Raw genomic sequence first — 18,017 nt, forward strand, 5'->3', positions numbered from 1 at the left:
TTAGTTCTGTATTTTTTATGTTCATTTCTCCTCCTTCAGCAGCATTCAGTGTATGTGGCTACTTATAAGAGAAAGACCAAGTCATTTTATACCTTTCTGTCTGTCTTTGTCTTTCTTCTATGGGCTTCACATTTAGCATGGAGTCCAACGCTGGGCTTGAACTCAATGCACCTGAAATTGAGACTGAGCAGAGAGATGAAGAGTCAGATGTTCAACTGACTGAGCCCCACCAAGGGCTCACCACCATTCTGTTTTGTAATTTAAAATTACAAAAATTAATTCAAAATGTTAAATGTATTTCTGTAAAGATGTAGAATTTTGTTTAGCAGTATGGTTTAATTCTGCATTAAGCTCTTGCGAATAGGTAAAATTTGGTAAGATAATGGGTATATTAAAGCAGATATTTCTATACACAAAAGTATTAATTGTCTTTAAATTGGCTTCTGTCCCTTTAAAAAAAAGAGAGAATTCTCAGTTCACTGAGTTCCAATCTCCAAGGAAACCTGGAGGCCATTTGAAGTTCAGCTTTGGAAACTGAAGTTTAAGTAAAAGTTACTCAAGGATTAGTTTGTAAATTTGAAGCTTTGAAAGTGGCAGATTGATTACTTGAAGAATTATCAAGAATGGAAGATTGTAGAGGTTTGTTTGCCTTGTACATTTTGTTTAAAGATTTAAAAAAAAAAGATTTTTTTTTTTTTAATTTATTCATGAGAGACACAGAGAGAGAGGCAAAGACATAGGCAGAGGGAGAAGCAGGCTCCTCACAGGGAACCTGATGCGGGAGTCAATCCCTGGTTGGGATCACACCTTTGCCTGAGCCAAAAGCAGACGTTCAACCACTGAGCTACCCGGACATCCCTTCCTTGTACATTTTTTAAAAAAGATTTTATTTATTTATTCATGAGGGACACACAGAGAGTGGCAGAGACATAGGCAGAGGGAGAAGCAGGCTCCCCACAGGGAGCCTGATGTGGGACTCTATCCCTGGACCCCGGGATCACACCCTGAGACTAAGATGCTCAACTTCTGAGACACCCAGGCGTCCCTTCCTTGTACATTTTTTTTTTCTTACTGTCACCTTTCAGTTAACATAAACAACACTAATTACTGTTCTTTTAATGATGAAAGATTTTATGAAATGATTTCATGATAAATTATTTCTTTCCAAGTATTAAAATTTCTTCATAAAGGTAAACTTAGAAACAACATATCATAGACCAGTCTCAATAATTAAAAAGCATGTTCAGCTGTCAAATTGACCAACTCTGTTCAAATTTGCAAACAGTCAGATGCCATCTGTCAGTTTCTGCCCTACTCTATTATTAATCCAGTCCAGGACTGGTGGTCATTTTTAGTCACTAAAGTAGAAATTTTATGTCTAGTCAGAGTTCCCTTAGCATATATTTGATTTGTGTTAGTAATCTGCTATTAACAAAGTTGTGTCCTAGTTCGGTAGAAAAATAAAATATATTTTGTTCCTTTAAAAAAATCCTTGCACTTTCATTTTAAAAGGGGCAAATGATTGTTTTATAGAAAATTCAAACTGGACAGAAATGTGTAACAAAAATCAAAAGCTCCAAACCCATTACTATAAATCTCCCTCCTACAGTCTTAGTCCCCAACTACATATATATTTTTCTGTATTTTCCCCTTGCATGTATAAACATAACTTGTTTCACCAAAAAAGGATCGTATTGTAACAGTCTTATTTGCAACCTGCTTTAAAAAAATTAGCTGTACTTTCTGTATCTTTTTTTTTTACAGAACTTACCTCATTTTTAAAAAGATTTTATTTATTTATTCATGAGAGACACAGAGAGTTAGAGACTCTCTAGAGTTAGAGCAGAGAGAGAAGCAGGCTCCATGCAGGGAGCCCGATGTGGGACTCGATCCCAGGACTCTGGGATCACACCCTGAGCCAAAGGCAGATGCTCAACCGCTGAGCCACCCAGGCATCCTGAAGTTACCTCATTTTTAAAGGTTGCTCAGAAGTTTAATGGATATACCTAATTTTATCTTAGTTGTAAAAATTAAAACTTTATTAAAAAGGAAAAAACACTTGAATCAGATTCTCCCTTGCACTTCTACCCTCCTCAGTTGTACATATAGCTCTGTACAGTTATTTTTAATGAAATGTTGATTTTTTTGGAAGTTCAGTGAATAAGATGGTGAGAAACTACATGCAAACAGTATGAATTTGAATTAATCTTTAGGTTTAATCTTCAATATTTTTAAAGGCAATAACATGTCCATGGTGATGGTGTTTATGTTTTTTTTTTTTATTCTTTTTTTTTTTTAATTTTTATTTATTTATGATAGTCACAGAGATAGAAAGAGAGAGGCAGAGACATAGGCAGAGGGAGAAGCAGGCTCCATGCACCAGAAGCCCGATGTGGGATTCGATCCCGGGTCTCCAGGATCGCGCCCTGGGCCAAAGGCAGGCGCCAAACCGCTGCGCCACCCAGGGATCCCGTGTTTATGTTTTATATTAAAAAAATTATGACTTCTAATTTATAACAAAGCCAGTTTGGAGTCTTTGCTCACTCAGAAACAAGGTGTTGCTCCATTGATGGTTATTTTTTACATCTTATTGTACAGTTCTGCAGTTTTTTGCGTACAATATTTTTTTGGTTATTCTTTCAGTTTTTTTGATAGAATATATTTTATGTAACAGATAATTACCAGTATCTTTGTATTTTATATTTCTTGTTGAAATTTAAATCCCAGAGTCTAGGCTTTCATACTAGAACTGTTAGACATTGTGTGGTGTACTCTGTGATTTTTAGTATTGCCTTCCTAACTAGTTGAAACTGAGTCCCTGATACTTTTCAGGCTTGCCAGGATAGATACACCCTTCATTTTGCTACTGGTTATGATGACACCACAATCACGTCTAGAGTAGTAGACTCTGTATTGAACTCCACCTAGTTTGTACTGATAGGAGAGCTAAATAGATGTTAGATATGCTTTCCTTTGATGACTAATACTTGGGGATTTTAGACTATTTTAAACAAGACAAACAAGTTCATTAGGTTCACTGAGTAATAGAAACCTATTATTTGAGAGAGATTTATGTTTTTCCAAAAGTAGAATGTCTAGTTTTTAGAAATTAGGGAGCATCCAGCGCTCCAAACTTTAATTCTCCATAGTAGGGGAGAATCTGTAAAATTATTTGTTCTCATGTATTTTGTGACAACGAAACTTAGGCCTTCATTTTTGTACTTTAAGGTTCTGTAGGAACAGTTGATTGTATGTCCTTCATTGACTCTAAGGATTTCATCTATTTCTAGGTATAAGGGAAGGTCTTAAACATCATAATTCTTATCTATCTAACTGCTCCTCTAGAAGAGGAATTAATAACAGCTGTTATGCCAGGTACTCTGCTAAGTACTCTCATTTAACCCTTTGAGCAATTTTATTATTTATTTATTTAAAGATTTTTATTTATTCATGAGAGACACAGAGAGAGAGGCAGAGACATAGGCAGAGGGAGAAGCACGCTCCATGCAGGGAGCCCAATGTGGGACTTGATCCTGGGATTCCAGGATCAACTCCCTGAGCTGAAAGCAGAAGCTCAACCACTGAGCTACTCAGGCGTCTGCTTTTATGCTTTTATTTTAGCAATTTTATGAGATAGATGTGAGTATCCCAATTTTATAGACAAGGAACAGTTTTAGAGTTTAAGTAATCTGCCCAAGGTGACATGGCTAGTCAGAGGCAGAGTCAAGACTTGAATCCAGGGGATCCCTGGGTGGCGCAGCGGTTTGGCGCCTGCCTTTGGCCCAGGGCGCGATCCTGGAGTCCCGGGATCAGGTCCCACATCGGGCTTCCTGCATGGAGCCTGCTTCTCCCTCTGCCTGTGTCTCTGCCTCTTTCTCCCTCTATGTCTATCATGAATAAATAAATAAAATCTTTAAAAAAAAAAAAAAAAGACTTGAATCCAGATCGTTTTAGTACACAAATAAATGACACTTTTTGTTTGACTTATTTTTTGTCAGTAATCCCACTTAAATTCCCCTTTTGTCATTCAGTATCCTTTTTTCATGTTTTTCTGTAGTTCTTAGATATGCTATAGTTTTTTTTTTATTATTTCTGTAATGCCTTATTTTTCTCTAGCTTCCTAGAATATTTTGAAAATATTTTATAAGACTTCTTAGTGTTCCAGTCATCATCTCGGTGGGTTGGTCAGTTATCTTTTTCTCTTCCCTAAGTTCCTTGAAGTCAGATTTGAATGCTAGTTTCCTTTGTTTTAAGATTTTATTTAGTTGAGAGCGCGAGCACACAAGCGGAGAGGGACGCCCAGAAGGAGAGGAGGCAAGCAGACTTGATGCTGAGCAGGGAGCCCACCATGGGGCTATATCCCAGGACCCTGAGATTATGACCTGATCCTAAATCAGACACCTAACTGAGCCACCCAGGCACTTTTCTGTTGTTTTATAATTTAATTAATTTTGTTTTTAAGATTTTATTTATTTATTCATGAGAGACACAGAGAGAGGCAGAGAGAGAAAAGCAGGCTCCATGCAGGGAGCCTGACGTGGGACTCGAAACTGGCACTCCAGGATCATGCCCTAGGCTGAAGGCAGCGCTTAACTGCTGAGCCACTGGGACTGCCCCTGTTTTATAATTTTAAAAATTTACTAGTATTTTATTTTTATTTTTTTTAATATTTTATTTATTTATCCACACACAGACACACACAGAGAGAGGCAGAGACACAGGCAGAGGGAGAAGCAGGGTCCATGCAGGGAGCCCAACATAGGATCATACCCTGGGCTGAAGGCGGCACTAAACCGCTGAGCCACCAGGGCTGCCCAATTTACTAGTATTTTAGAGTGACATTAAATTTCCCAGTAATTTTTGCAAGAGTGACAAAGTAATAATTGTTTCCATATAGGTAGTGTGTGTCTTGTTAATTGTTATACGGGGTATTAAATCTTTTCACCTCTATCGTGAGTGGTAGTTTTTGTTTTTCTGTGGTAGTGGTAGTTTAGTATTTTCTAATTAGCTACTATTTGTTTAAAGGAAAGTCATTGATTTTTTTAGAGAATTATTGTCGTAAACATACATATAACTCACCCATGTTAGTGTTTCCAGTGATTTTCTTATCGCCCTCATCTATTGATGTCATGTGCAAATAATGACCAAAAAATCAACCTCCTTTTATGTCCATTCTCTTGTTTGAATACTTGACTAGCCCTTTCCAGTACAGTGTTATATAGTGATGAAAGCCTTTTTCTCCCCTTGATATTAATGAGAACTAACCACCAGTTTTGTTTTTGTTTTGTTTTGTTTCTGACTTGTGCAGGGCAAAAAATACATGTCTGTGAGCTGAATCCAGCCACAGTTCTCCAGTTTGAAAATTTATTTTTTAACGTTGGACCTTGATACTCTCAGAGACCTGTAAAGTGGTTTCTATAGCCTTTGTGGAAGATGCACTTTCCTATTTAATATTTACTATGAATCAAGAAGCAGCATGTAGATCAGGTTATCAGTTTTATGGATGAGAAAATCTCTTGATTCCTTAATGTTCTCTTTTGTGATCAGTTTCTCTGTTTCAAAGGCTTGTTGGTCCCCATGGATAAAATAAATGCCTTCTGTGGTTCTAGAGTTGTTACTGATAATGGGGCTATGATAAATACTCAAGAAGTCTTAGACATTATTATTATATAATTTTGTTATGATTACTCTGTTTTCATATTCTGCTTTCTTTCCTGTCTTAGTGATTGATATCAGCACAATTCTTAGTTACCAAAGCCAGAAATGTAGGAGTCATTTTTCAGTTTTACCCATTTATTGCTTTACTGGTTAATGCAGTCAAAGATATTCATTGAGTGCCTACTATGTAGCCAGTTGAATTTTAGTTGCTAGAGATCAGGCAAGGAATAGGACAGAAAAGGTACCTACTTTCTTGGAACTTAGAATTTATTTTTTTTTAATTTTTAAAAAATTTTTACTTATTTATGATAGTCACAGAGAGAGAGAGAGAGAGAGAGAGAGAGGCAGAGACATAGGCAGAGGGAGAAGCAGGCTCCATGCCCCGGGAGCCCGATGTGGGATTTGATCCCGGGTCTCCAGGATCGCGCCCCGGGCCAAAGGCAGGCGCCAAACCGCTGCGCCACCCAGGGATCCCAGAACTTAGAATTTAATGAGGGAACCCATATCATATACAATAAAAGTAGGCTGAGACTTTGATTATTGGCAAGTCAAAGACTACAAAAATCAGGATGTGATACTGAGTGGTAGAGAAAAGAAGTTGGTTCCTTAAGTGGAATGTGTGTTAGTCCAGGTCCTCTGAGAAATAGATGCCACGACAGTATTAAATGTGCAAGGATTTTTTTGTGTGTGTGGTAAAAAATACATTATATAAAGTTTACTATTTTAACTGTGTGCAAGTGTATGGTTTAGCATTAAATATTATTTAATATTTAATTTAATATTTATTAATATTAATTTAATTAATATTTAATTTAATATTTAGCATTGTTGTGCAGCCATCACCAGGATCCATGTCCAGAACATTTTTAATCTTTTCAACTGAAATTTTGCACCTATTTAACACTAAATTCCATTCCCTTTTCCCCCTGTACCCTGATGACCGTGATTCCACTTTCTGTCATTGAATTTGACTGCTCTAGGTACCTCATATAAATGAAAGCATATAACATTTGTCCTTTTGTGACAGGCTATTTCACTTAGCTTAATGACATCAAGGTTCATCGATGTTGTATCATGTGTCAGAATTTCCTTTTTTTTTTTTTTAAACTATTTTTTTTAGAGCAGTTTCAGGCTTACAACAAAATTGATAGGTATATGACTTCTCATGTACTTACTGCCCCTACACATGCATAGGCTTCCCCATTATCAACATCAATCACCAGAATAGTACTTTTTTTTTTTTTTTTAACCCAAGGATGAACCTAAATTGACTCATCATCACTCAGAGGTCTTTAGTTTACCTCAGGTCTCACTCTTGGTGTTGAAGATTCTGTGAGTTGGGATAAATGTATAGTGGTATGTATCCTTCATTATAAAATCAAACAGTATTTCACTGCCCTAAAACTCCTCTTTGCTATACCTGTTCATCATCCCCTAAGCCCCCCTCCCTGCACCCACTAATGTTTTGTCTCCATAGTTTTACCTTTTTCAGAATTTCATATGCTATAGTTGGAATCATTTAGCATGTGTAGCCTTTTCAGATTGGCTTCTTTAACTTAATAATGTGCATTTAAGGTTCCTCTACATCTTTTCATGGCTTGATAGTTCCTTTTCTTCTTAACACTGAATAATTTCCATTGTCTGGATTTACCACAGTTTATCCAATCACCTCCTGAAGGACATTTTGGTTGTTGCCAAGTTTTGCCAATTATGAGTAAAGCTGTTGTAAGCATCCAGTTAGTGCAGGTTTTTGTATGGATTCCTTTCTATTTTTTTATTTTTTAAAAGATTTTATTTATTCATGATAGACATAGAGAGAGAGAGGCAGAGACATAGGCAGAGGGAGAAGCAGGCTCCACGCAGGGAGCCTGACACGGGACTCGATTTTGGGACTCCAGGATCGCGCCCTGGACCAAAGGCAGGCGCCAAACGGCTGAGCCACCCAGGGATTCCCCCCCGCCCTTTTTTAAAGATTTATTTATTTGTTGTGTGAAAGGGAGTGTACGTGCGACCTCGGGCGGAGGGGCAGAAGGAGAAGGATCTCAAGGAGACTGTGCTGAGCTTGGAGCCCACACATGGCTCTATCTCACGACCCTGAGATCATGACCTAAGCTGAAATCAATAATCAGATGCTTAACTCACTGAGCCAATCAGGTGCCCTGGATTCCTTCCTTTTAAGGCTGAACAGTATTTCCCTATATATGTACAGCACATTTTGTTTATCCATTCATCCATTGATGCACATTTGGATTGCTTCTTCTTTTTAGCTGTTGTGAATAATGCTGCTGTGAACATGTATATCAGATATCTGTTTGAATCCCTGCTTACTTTTAGGTGCATACCTAAAAATGGAATTATTGGATCATATGGTAATTCTGTTAAGTTTTGGAGGAATTGCCATACTCTTTTCCACAGCTGCTGCACCGTTTTACATTTCCCACCAGCAATGTACAAAGGGTCCATTTTCTCCACCCCTTAGTGATACTTGTTTATTTTATAGATAATAGCCATCCTAGGTACTAAGTAGCAAACATTGTATTTTTGACTTACATTTCCCCAATGATTAGTGACATCGTTCGGCATCCTTTTATGTTTCTTTCTTTCTTCTTTTTTTTTTTTTTCTTAAGTAGGCTTCACACTGGGTGTGGAGGGGCTTGTGTGGGGCTTCAACTCAGTGTGGGGCTTGAACTCAAGACCCTGAGATCAAGACCTAAGCTGAAATCAAGAGTTGGATGCTTAACTGACTGACTGAGCCAGTTACCCCTCTTTTTATGTTCCTATTGGCCATATGTATTTCTTCTTTGTAGAAATGGTTATTTAGTTCCTTTGTCCGTTTTTTAACTGGATTTTTGTTGTTGAGTTCTAGGAGTCCTTTATATGTTCTGGATACAACCCCTTATCAGATATCTTATAAGATACATGATTTGTGGATATTTTTTTCTATTCTGTGGGTTGCCTTTTCACTCTGTTGGTATTTCCCTTATTGCACAATGTGCAAGGATTTTATTAGGGAGAAGTGCTTATGAGAAAATGAGGAAGGAGCTAGAGAAGACAAGAGTTGTCGGACTGAGCAATGGAGGTCTGACCCTGAGTGAAGGAGAGAGGAAAGAAAAGTTGGGTCTTAGGAAGATGCAGCCATCAGGAAGTCCTTAAAACTAAAGTCAGCTATTAAGGGAGTTCTGTGTCTCCAAGGGACAGGCCCAACTTAGTTTCCCTGTCATTATGTCATTGGCCAGGAGCAGCCTGTGGGAAATGTGACTTATGGCAAATGCAGTAATAGATTTCAGAACACAGCATTTGGGGCTCTTCATCAGTTAAGCTTTCTGTAGTGGGAGGTCTTCAAGGCACATTATCATGGCTGCTCCAGAGGAGTCAGAGAAGACCTCTCCAAAGAGCTGACATTTAAACCAAGACCCACATTGTGAGCAGAAGGTATTTACCCTTTCAGGAGATCCCTGGGTGGCGCAGCGGTTTGGCGCCTGCCTTTGGCCCAGGGCGCGATCCTGGAGACCCTGGATCGAATCCCACATCGGGCTCCCGGTGCATGGAGCCTGCTTCTCCCTCTGCCTATGTCTCTGCCTCTCTCTCTCTCTCTCTCTCTCTCTCTCTCTGTGACTATCATAAATAAATAAAAAATTTAAAAAAAAAGAAATCTTTGAGAAAAGTATGGTAGGTATGGGGAATGCAAAGTGCAGGTGAAGTGAAAGTTTGCCATAGTCAAAGGACAGCAAGAAAGAAGGCCAGTTTGGCTGCAATCTAGTGAATAAAGAGGTGAGTTGGTAGGAGAAGTAGATGGACATTAGATCATAAAGAATCCATAAACTGTGGTTAGGAGTTTGGATTTTGTTTTTGAGACATTTGGAAACCACTGGAAAAATTTGAGCAAGGGTGTAATATCTGATTTATATTCTTAGGATACACCCAAGTTGATGTGTAGAAATGAACTATTAGTAGAAGTAAGAACAACTAGCGTATTGCAATAGTACAGGCAAAAGATTATGATCGTTTGGACTAGGATGCTAGCCATGGATGTTTCCTATCCAAAGGTTAAACTCCTGGTAACTCTATCTTTCATTATCTCTGGATTTTGTGTTTTCCCATTCTAAACACCAGTCTCTTATTGTCTATGCATATATTTTCTCAGTTTCTATAGCAGTAGCATCTTTACTCTTGTGCCTCCAGTTTTGGCCCGCTTCAATCCCTTTTTCATCCTGAATTACCAGATGATCCAGCTGAAGAGCAACTACAATAATACAGCTTTCTTTTTTTTTTTTAATTTGTATTTATTTATGATAGTCACAGAGAGAGAGAGAGAGGCGGAGACATAGGGAGAGGGGAGAGAGGGAGAAGCAGGCTCCATGCACCAGGAGCCCGACGTGGGATTCGATCCCGGGTCTCCAGGATCGCGCCCTGGGCCAAAGGCAGGCGCTAAACTGCTGTGCCACCCAGGGATCCCCAATGATACAGCTTTCTAGTTTATTTTTCAAGGTATATCCCTTGTCTTATATTTTAGAATGGCCTGTCTCTTCTTCTGTCCCCCACTATGCTGTTAATTCTCTTTCCTGACTCTTATTCATCCTTTAAATTATGGATTCCTCCTTGAAGCCTTCCCTGGTCACCATCTCTAATATCTAAGTGTCCTTGCAGTGTCTTCCTTTTGGTGTTTTGTAATCTGTATTTCTCTCTCTCCTCAGTCTGAATTCTTTGAGGGTTAGGACTGTGATTTTACTTTTATAATGTCAGTATGTGGATCAGTGTCTCATGCAGCCCCTGATACATACATACCATGGTGGAAATGCAGTCTGTAGTGTTCTGTGAGTTTTATCTTGGAAGTTTTTTACATTATGGGGTTTTCTTTTGTATTCTGATAACATTGTATCTATAACTGTCTCTTCTAGAACCTTTAGTGAATTATCTGTTTTTTTTATTTCATCTTGGTGTCCTTGATCAACAAGAATTCACATGAATCATTTGATAGCTAATAGTCTTATCTTCTGAACATTATTATTGTCTGTTTAGGCTAGGTTCCTTGATCATTGGTCTTTTCTCACATTTTTATTACATTTAGCCTCCTAAAAGTTGAATTTGGCAGTCTCACAATAGTTATCCTGACTGTAACTTCCTCCTTTCTGTCAGGTATAGTCTGCAAGTTAATTTTTATTTCCTAATAAGTTTATCACGGTTCCCTCATTCCTTTTCATAATTGAAAATATTATTAGATTGTGTGCTCTTACCTGTAAGAGCAGAACTCTCTAAGAAATTTAGTTTATGGGATCCCTGGGTGGCGCAGCGGTTTGGCGCCTGCCTTTGGCCCGGGGCGCGATCCTGGAGACCCGGGATCGAATCCCACGTCGGGCTCCCTGCATGGAGCCTGCTTCTCCCTCTGCCTGTGTCTCTGCCTCTCTCTCTCTCTCTCTGTGACTATCATGAATAAATAAATAAAATCTTTAAAAAAAAAAATTTAGTTTATGTTGGACGTTTTGCCAATGTAGTTATGAGCCCAGAATGGTGCCTTTTGGGCTGAAATATCTTTCTTGCTAATGAAATTTTTACTGTTCAGAATGTGGCAAAGCATGTTGCCCATACTATTTAGCTGTGAGCATTTAGGTGGTAGGAGAGAGTATTCTGTTAGGTACTTGATTTCATATTCATAAACTTGGCACATGGTAGAATAATTACCAATAGAAGAGAATTAAGGAGCACCGGGTGGCTCAGTGGTTTAGTGCCTGCCTTCAGCTCAGGGCTGAAGATCCTGGGGTCCGTGATCCTGGGGTCCGGGGATCGAGTCCCACCTCAGTCTCCCTGCATGGAGCCTGCTTCTCCCTCTGCCTGTGTCTCTGCCTCTCTCTCTGGGTCTTACATAAATAAATAAATAAAATCTTAAAAAAAAAAGAGAGAATTAAAAATTCAAAACATGTCCTAAGTATATCCTCTCGGGTACAAATACTTTTTTCCACTTAATTATATGAAAAAAGTGGATAAATAGTGGATGTATTTCTAGTTCATTTTCTGGTAATCTTTAAAGCTTTTTATAGAAAAATAGAAAATCATCTTATGAATATTTTTAAAAATCTTGTTTCTTTAGAGCTCTGTAAACTCATCATATTTTCATTTAAGCTTAACAGTACTTACATTTATCATTGGTGGTAAAAGTCATTCGTACCAATAATAATGACTATTTCTAAACCATATCTCAGTTTAGAGATAGAGTTCCTCAAAGTTGTGTCTGTGATCTTCATGAGTTTTTAATCCCCCACTGTTATTCTCATGTAAATTTAATTTATGATGTAAATTGCCAAATCCTAACCCTAATTTTTAGTTTTGAAAATTAACATTTTTAGTTATTGTGCCTTTTTTCATGCAAGGTTTGCTATTAGTTGTGTATCCTACACTAATATCAGGAGTAATTGGTATGTTGCCATCATGACATAGCAATAAAGTAATTGAATCAAACTAATATAAAGAGGGAGTATAGTCTTGTGGATTCAGAATTGAAACAATGTATAATAGCAAACCAGTCCTAATGTGGCTAAGGAGTTAGGTATATCTGATATGTATTTAACTTCCTTTGTAAATTAGATTAGCCTTTTTTTTTTTTTTTTAAGATTTTATTTATTTGAGAGAGAGAGCAAGCAAGCGCTAGTGGGGGGATAGGGGCAGAGGGAGGGAGAAGTCTGCTCTCTGCTGAGCAGGGAGCCCAGTGTGAGATTCGATATGGAGTTTGATCCTAGCCCTTCAAGCTCATGACCTGAGCCAAAGGAAGACACTTAAGTGACTATACCACGCAGGCACCCATGGCCAATAATTTTTATAGAAATAAAAGACTAGATTATGATTTCATCAAATACCAAATAGTTTGGAACATTCTTTATTGGTCCTTGTGTTAGTTTTGCTGCTTTTTTAGTTAAAAAAATACAGTACTGGTATTTATTTTTATGAACTTTTTTTTTTCCTCAGTTCAAAATAAAAACACGAATTAGAATACTCCCTTGGTAGGAATAGCTCAGGTAATATGGGATGTTAATTTTGCATTTGATGACTGCTTGACATAACTCAGAGAACAGTTACTGGTGTACAAATACCGCATACCACACCACACACACCATGTACCTACCACCTATCCCCTATTCCTTCTTTGCCTCCAGCTGGGCAGACAAAATTCACCAAAACCCAGAGCAGAGTTAACCATAAAGAGTTCATTGTTTTGGCTTTGGGGCTTAAACTAATGGAAACGAAATTGAGTTTAGTAAATTATGCTATGAATCACCTCTTTGTAAATTCATTTATGGATTCCTGTTCTCAGAATTGATCTGTCCTTTTGGCGAGTTTTCATTGCCTCTGAGGATCTCCATTACCAGGACCTAGAGGGTGACTTAGTAATTAAGGGTGAGGAGTCTGAAACATTTTTTTTTTTCTTCAACATATGAAGTCTGTTTCTTCAGAGATACAACTCATCACAACTCTTGGGAGACATAGACTTGTGGAAGATCCCCAGATTTTTCTAAATCACATGACTCTTTTGATGAGATCAAAGAGGGGTGCATAAAATTATCTGAAGCCCAGAAATTTGGATACTTACTTTCTTGATTTTTTGGCAACAGCTTTATCCAGATAAGATTCAGATACCATTACAATTCTTCCTTTTTAATAGTATATGTCAGTGGTTTTTAGAATATTCAGAGTTGATTTAACTATCATCACAATCAGTTATGAAATGTAAAACATTTTCAGTTCACTGAAAATAAAGCTGAAACACTTTGGCCATCACATCTCAGTTCTCCTGTTAGTCTCCTGCCCTAGACAATCACTAATCTACTCTATCTCTATAGCATTGCCTGTTCTGACATTTCTTACAAAAGGAATTTTAGAAAATGTGGTCTTGTGACTGGTTTCTGTTACTTAGTGTAGCTTTTTTGGGTCATATCACTTTGTAGCATGAATTAGTATTTCATTTCTTTTGATTAACAGAGTAACCATTATGTGGATTTATTTATTCATCAGTTGATGGACATTTGTATTGTTTGTACTTTTGAGCTATCATGACTAATGGTGCCACGAATATTTGTGGCTACACCGTTTCACATTTCACAGTGACCACACCATGTTATATCCCCACCAGCAATGTATGAAGATACCAATTTATTTATCCTTGCAAACACTTGTTATTATCTATATTTTTTATTGTAGCCATTTTAGTGGGCCATCCCTTGAATCTTAAATCACGTGTATCCATGCCTTATTGTTGTGATTTGTATTTTCGATATTTAATTATGGTGATCCTTGTCTGATTTGCTGCCTCTTGTAATTTGCTCATTCCTGTGCCCATGTGTTCACCCATCTTTGTGTTCCGCCTTTAGTACTGATCCTGCTGGACTCCAGACAGGACTTGATGGCTGATTTTGGATACAGCACTGCCTGTCCTTGAAATAAGAATTATAGGAAATAGAGGTTTTGATAGCTTTGTATAGAAATAGGCCTAGTTGGCTAGGGTGCCTAGCTGGCTCTGTCAGTGGAACATGTGACTCTTCATCTCAGGGTTGTGATTTTGGGCCCCATATTGGGCATGGAGCCTATTCAAAAAAGAAAGAAAGAAATAGGCTGTTTCTTTCATTCTTTTTTTTTTTTTAATTACTGTCATCTGATAATAGTTACACACTAAAATAAAATGTGAGACCTGTGAGGTTGTATATTCTTATAACTATCATTTGTGGAGAAGGAAAAGACTACTAAATACCTTTATCCTCTCTTTTTAGAAAGTGGTTTAAAAGTGCATGTTAAATACAAAACTAATCTGTAGTCTTAGAAGTTAAGATAGTGGTTACAACTTACAGTAGTTGGAGTGACTGGAAGGGGATTTCTAGGGTGCTGGTTATCTTATGTTTTGTGATCCTGGACGTTACCATAGATAAGTTCACTCTGAGAATTTGTTGAGCTATAAATTTAGAATATGTGTGTCTATTTCAATAAAAACTTAAGTTAAAAATCTTAACATTATTTAATTGTATTTTGTATTTGTCACACAGACTACCTTTCTAATAAATACATTTCATTTTGAACCATGATATTTATTACTTTTTTATTATTACCATTCTTGTGTATTGCATTGATGTAAATGCATTAATTTCAAGTCCTCTTGTTCAGCAGCCCCTAATTTCAAAGATGGAATGATTTAGATACCCTTAGATTAGTTAATAGGAAATTTGGTTTTATGTTCTGCTGTGCTGCTTTAACTGATTGATCTTTAGCAACTCACCGTCTTTCTGCATGTATCTAAAAGTTTGTGAAATGCGGCAATTGTATATTTTATCTATCAGCGAATTTAGATTCTCATTAGAGAAAGAATAGTGTGAAGAATACAACCATGGGGAAGAGAAGCTATATGTATATATTTTTTATTTATTTGACAGAGTGTGCTTGCATACAAGTGCACAACCAGGGGGAGCTGCAGAGGGAGGAGGGAGAAGCAGACTGTCTGCTGAGCAGGGAGCCAAACACGGGGCTTGATCCCAGGACTGGGATCATGACCTGAGCTGAAGGCAGTTGCTCAACTGACTGAGCCACCCAGGTGCCCCGAAGAGAAGCTATATTTATACTAGTTAATTATTTTTAGCAATCTAATACAGTAACCATCTAGATGTACAAAAAATATTTAATTACTACTTTCAGGATACTGGGAGAAAAAGTGTCTAGTCAAAGTCTTTTGAATTCTAGTCTTTTAATCTATTTTTACTATAATAGGTTTTAAAGAAATTGTTAGGTTTTAACCAAATATGTTGCTGGAGATAGGAAGATTATACAGCAAGGTAAGTCTTTGGTTAATAGAAGTTTTCAAGTAGGCTTATGTTCAGGTAGGTTTGTGATCTTCACTTCTAAAAGTTGGGTATGTGGTAGAGGTATCAGAGAAAAATATTGTAAAAGAACAGTAAAATTACTTATTGTAGCCATTTTATATCTTGGTATATCAGGAAAAGGTATGCTATTAGTGTTCTCAGTGGAATCTGAAACTCTTCAGTTAATAATAAAACACATTAACTTTCTTTTAAATCTCTAATTATGTCTTCTAGGCCTTCCTTAAAGTTTCCCATGTCTCAATGGACTCCTGAATATAACAAGCTCTATACCTTAAAAGTGGATATGAAGAGTGAGATTCCTTCTGATGCGCAAAAGACACAGGAGAGTCTGAAAGGGATCCTCTTGCATCCAGAGCCCATTGGGGCAGCCAAAAGTTTTCCTGCGGGAGTTGAGATGATTAACAGTAAAGTGGGAAATGAATTCTCTCATTTGTGTGATGATTCTCAAAAACAAGAGAAGGACATGAATGGTAACCAACAAGAGCAAGAAAAAAGTGTTGTTGTGAGGAAAAAACGCAAAAGCCAGCAGGCTGGCCCTTCTTACATGCAAAATTGTGTTAAAGAGAACCAGGGAATATTAGGATTGAGGCAACATCTAGAAACACCAAGCGATGAAGATAATGATTCCTCTTTTAGTGACTGTCTTTCTTCTCCTTCATCTAGTCTGCATTTTGGAGATTCTGATACTGTGACTTCGGATGAGGATAAAGAAGTCTCTGTAAGACATTCCCAGGCAATTTTGAGCGCTAAAGGTAGAACTCATAGTGCACGGTCCCAGAAGTGGCCTCGGACAGAGACAGAATCTGTTTCAGGATTGTTAATGAAAAGACCCTGTTTTCATAGCAGTTCATTAAGGAGACTTCCATGCAGAAAGAGATTTGTAAAAAATAATTCCTCACAGAGGACACAGAAACAAAAAGAGAGAATATTGATGCAGAGAAAAAAAAGAGAAGTGTTAGCCCGAAGAAAATATGCATTGCTCCCCAGTTCTAGTAGTTCCAGTGAGAATGACCTCAGCAGCGAATCCTCTTCCAGCTCATCAACTGAAGGTGAAGAAGATTTGTTTGTTTCTACCAGTGAAAACCACCAAAACAATCCAACTGTTCCCTCAGGTAAAGATGTTTCTTAAGTTGAGCAAAACATGAAAGCATTGTGTTTGTGCTTAATTTTCTTCTACATTTTAGTGATTTTATTGCTTTTAGAAGGAATATGAGGTTCAATTTACTTTTATTTTTAAGCCATATGAACAAATTACCAACTGTAGAATCAAACCATGACTCCAATTCTAAGATCCAGATTTTTGTATTTTATACTTTTTTGGATAGCTCTGTGATGGATATCTTTCACATTCTACGAGAGTAAAAACACTAAAAAAAAATTACTTAATATTGTTTTTCCTTTAAGTACGCTATTTTTTTTTAAAAGATTTATTTATTTATTCATGAGAGGCAAAGACACAGGGAGAGGGAGAAGCACACTTCATGCAGGGAGCCTGACATCGGTCGGACTCCTTCCCAGGTCTCCAGGATCACGCCCTGGGCTGAAGGTGGCACTAAACCGCTGAGCCACCCAGGCTGCCCTAAGTATTCTATTCTTATTGTTTACTAATTACCTTGTCATGATCTTTGTAATTGAAAAATAATTTCAAGTATTTAAGAGATGCCTTTATTCTAATACTAGAACTTTTAGTTTTGACAGTGCTCAGTAGAGCACATGATTGATCAGTTAAAATTGAATTGATAAGGATCAGTTTGAGTGCACTCTCCCCTCCTCACAGTAAATATTATATTTAGCTAGAATAAGATTATGTGCAGTCTCTGAAGTATAAGTATGTTACATATATTACCACTTTACATTTACAAATTTGCTGTAATTTAAAGGAAGTTGATGAAGTGAGCATTGAGGAGTAAAGTCTGAACTGAGGGAAAAGGTTAATTTCTTATGAAAGAATGGGGCATTAAGGAGAGCTTTTTCGAGGGCTACAATCATGGTTTTTAATACTGACACAAAGGTTTCCCAGTCTTTGCCTGATGTCCTGCTTGTGCCATTTTCCCCTCTTTCTTTTCTCCTTCTGTATAGGTTACTTCTTTTTCCAAGACTCCTTTCCTCTTTTTATTTTTCTATCTTTGCCAGAACTCCAAAACTATAACTTTGATCTTTAGTCTTAGCCATGATCAGTTCATTTTTTTTTTTTAACTTCCTCAAATATTTGTTTTAAAGAGTTCATTGAGAGCCCCCAAGGTTGGGAGGTGGTTACAACAGCCATTCTCTGAGGTTTCTTGAGATACAGGGAAGTGAGAATAGGAATTGTCTTGCTTAGTTGCCGCATTTCACATTTTCCTCAGGTGGTTAGAATGTGAAGACTTGTTTGGGGAAGAGGGAGCAGCAGAGCCCAATTTCTGCTTGAAATTAATGAGGCAGGATGGTTGGAGACGTGAAGCAGAAGTTCCAAGGAGCTGGTATTTGTAAGAGGCATGAGAATAGAGGTAATGTAGGTCAGTATCAGTG

The 18,017-nt window shown here is 37.6% G+C and overlaps 1 protein-coding gene across 8 annotated transcripts in view; it reads left to right on the forward strand.

Moving 5' to 3' along the window:
- RNF111 (ring finger protein 111) overlaps positions 1–18,017 on the forward strand; it is a 95,460-nt gene that overhangs the window by 26,439 nt on the left and 51,004 nt on the right. For 7 of the 8 annotated variants that reach the window (XM_038580558.1, XM_038580560.1, XM_038580556.1 and 4 more), the window contains one exon: positions 15,723–16,621. In XM_038580558.1, coding sequence (XP_038436486.1) covers positions 15,742–16,621 — 880 coding nt within the window. In that variant the 5' untranslated portion in view covers positions 15,723–15,741. Of the gene's footprint in view, positions 1–494; positions 640–15,722; positions 16,622–18,017 lie in introns of those variants that run through there. The other variant, XM_038580559.1, reaches the window with a different exon arrangement.

Source organism: Canis lupus, chromosome 30, assembly GCF_011100685.1.
Source record: "Canis lupus familiaris isolate Mischka breed German Shepherd chromosome 30, alternate assembly UU_Cfam_GSD_1.0, whole genome shotgun sequence".
Lineage (NCBI taxonomy): Eukaryota > Metazoa > Chordata > Mammalia > Carnivora > Canidae > Canis > Canis lupus.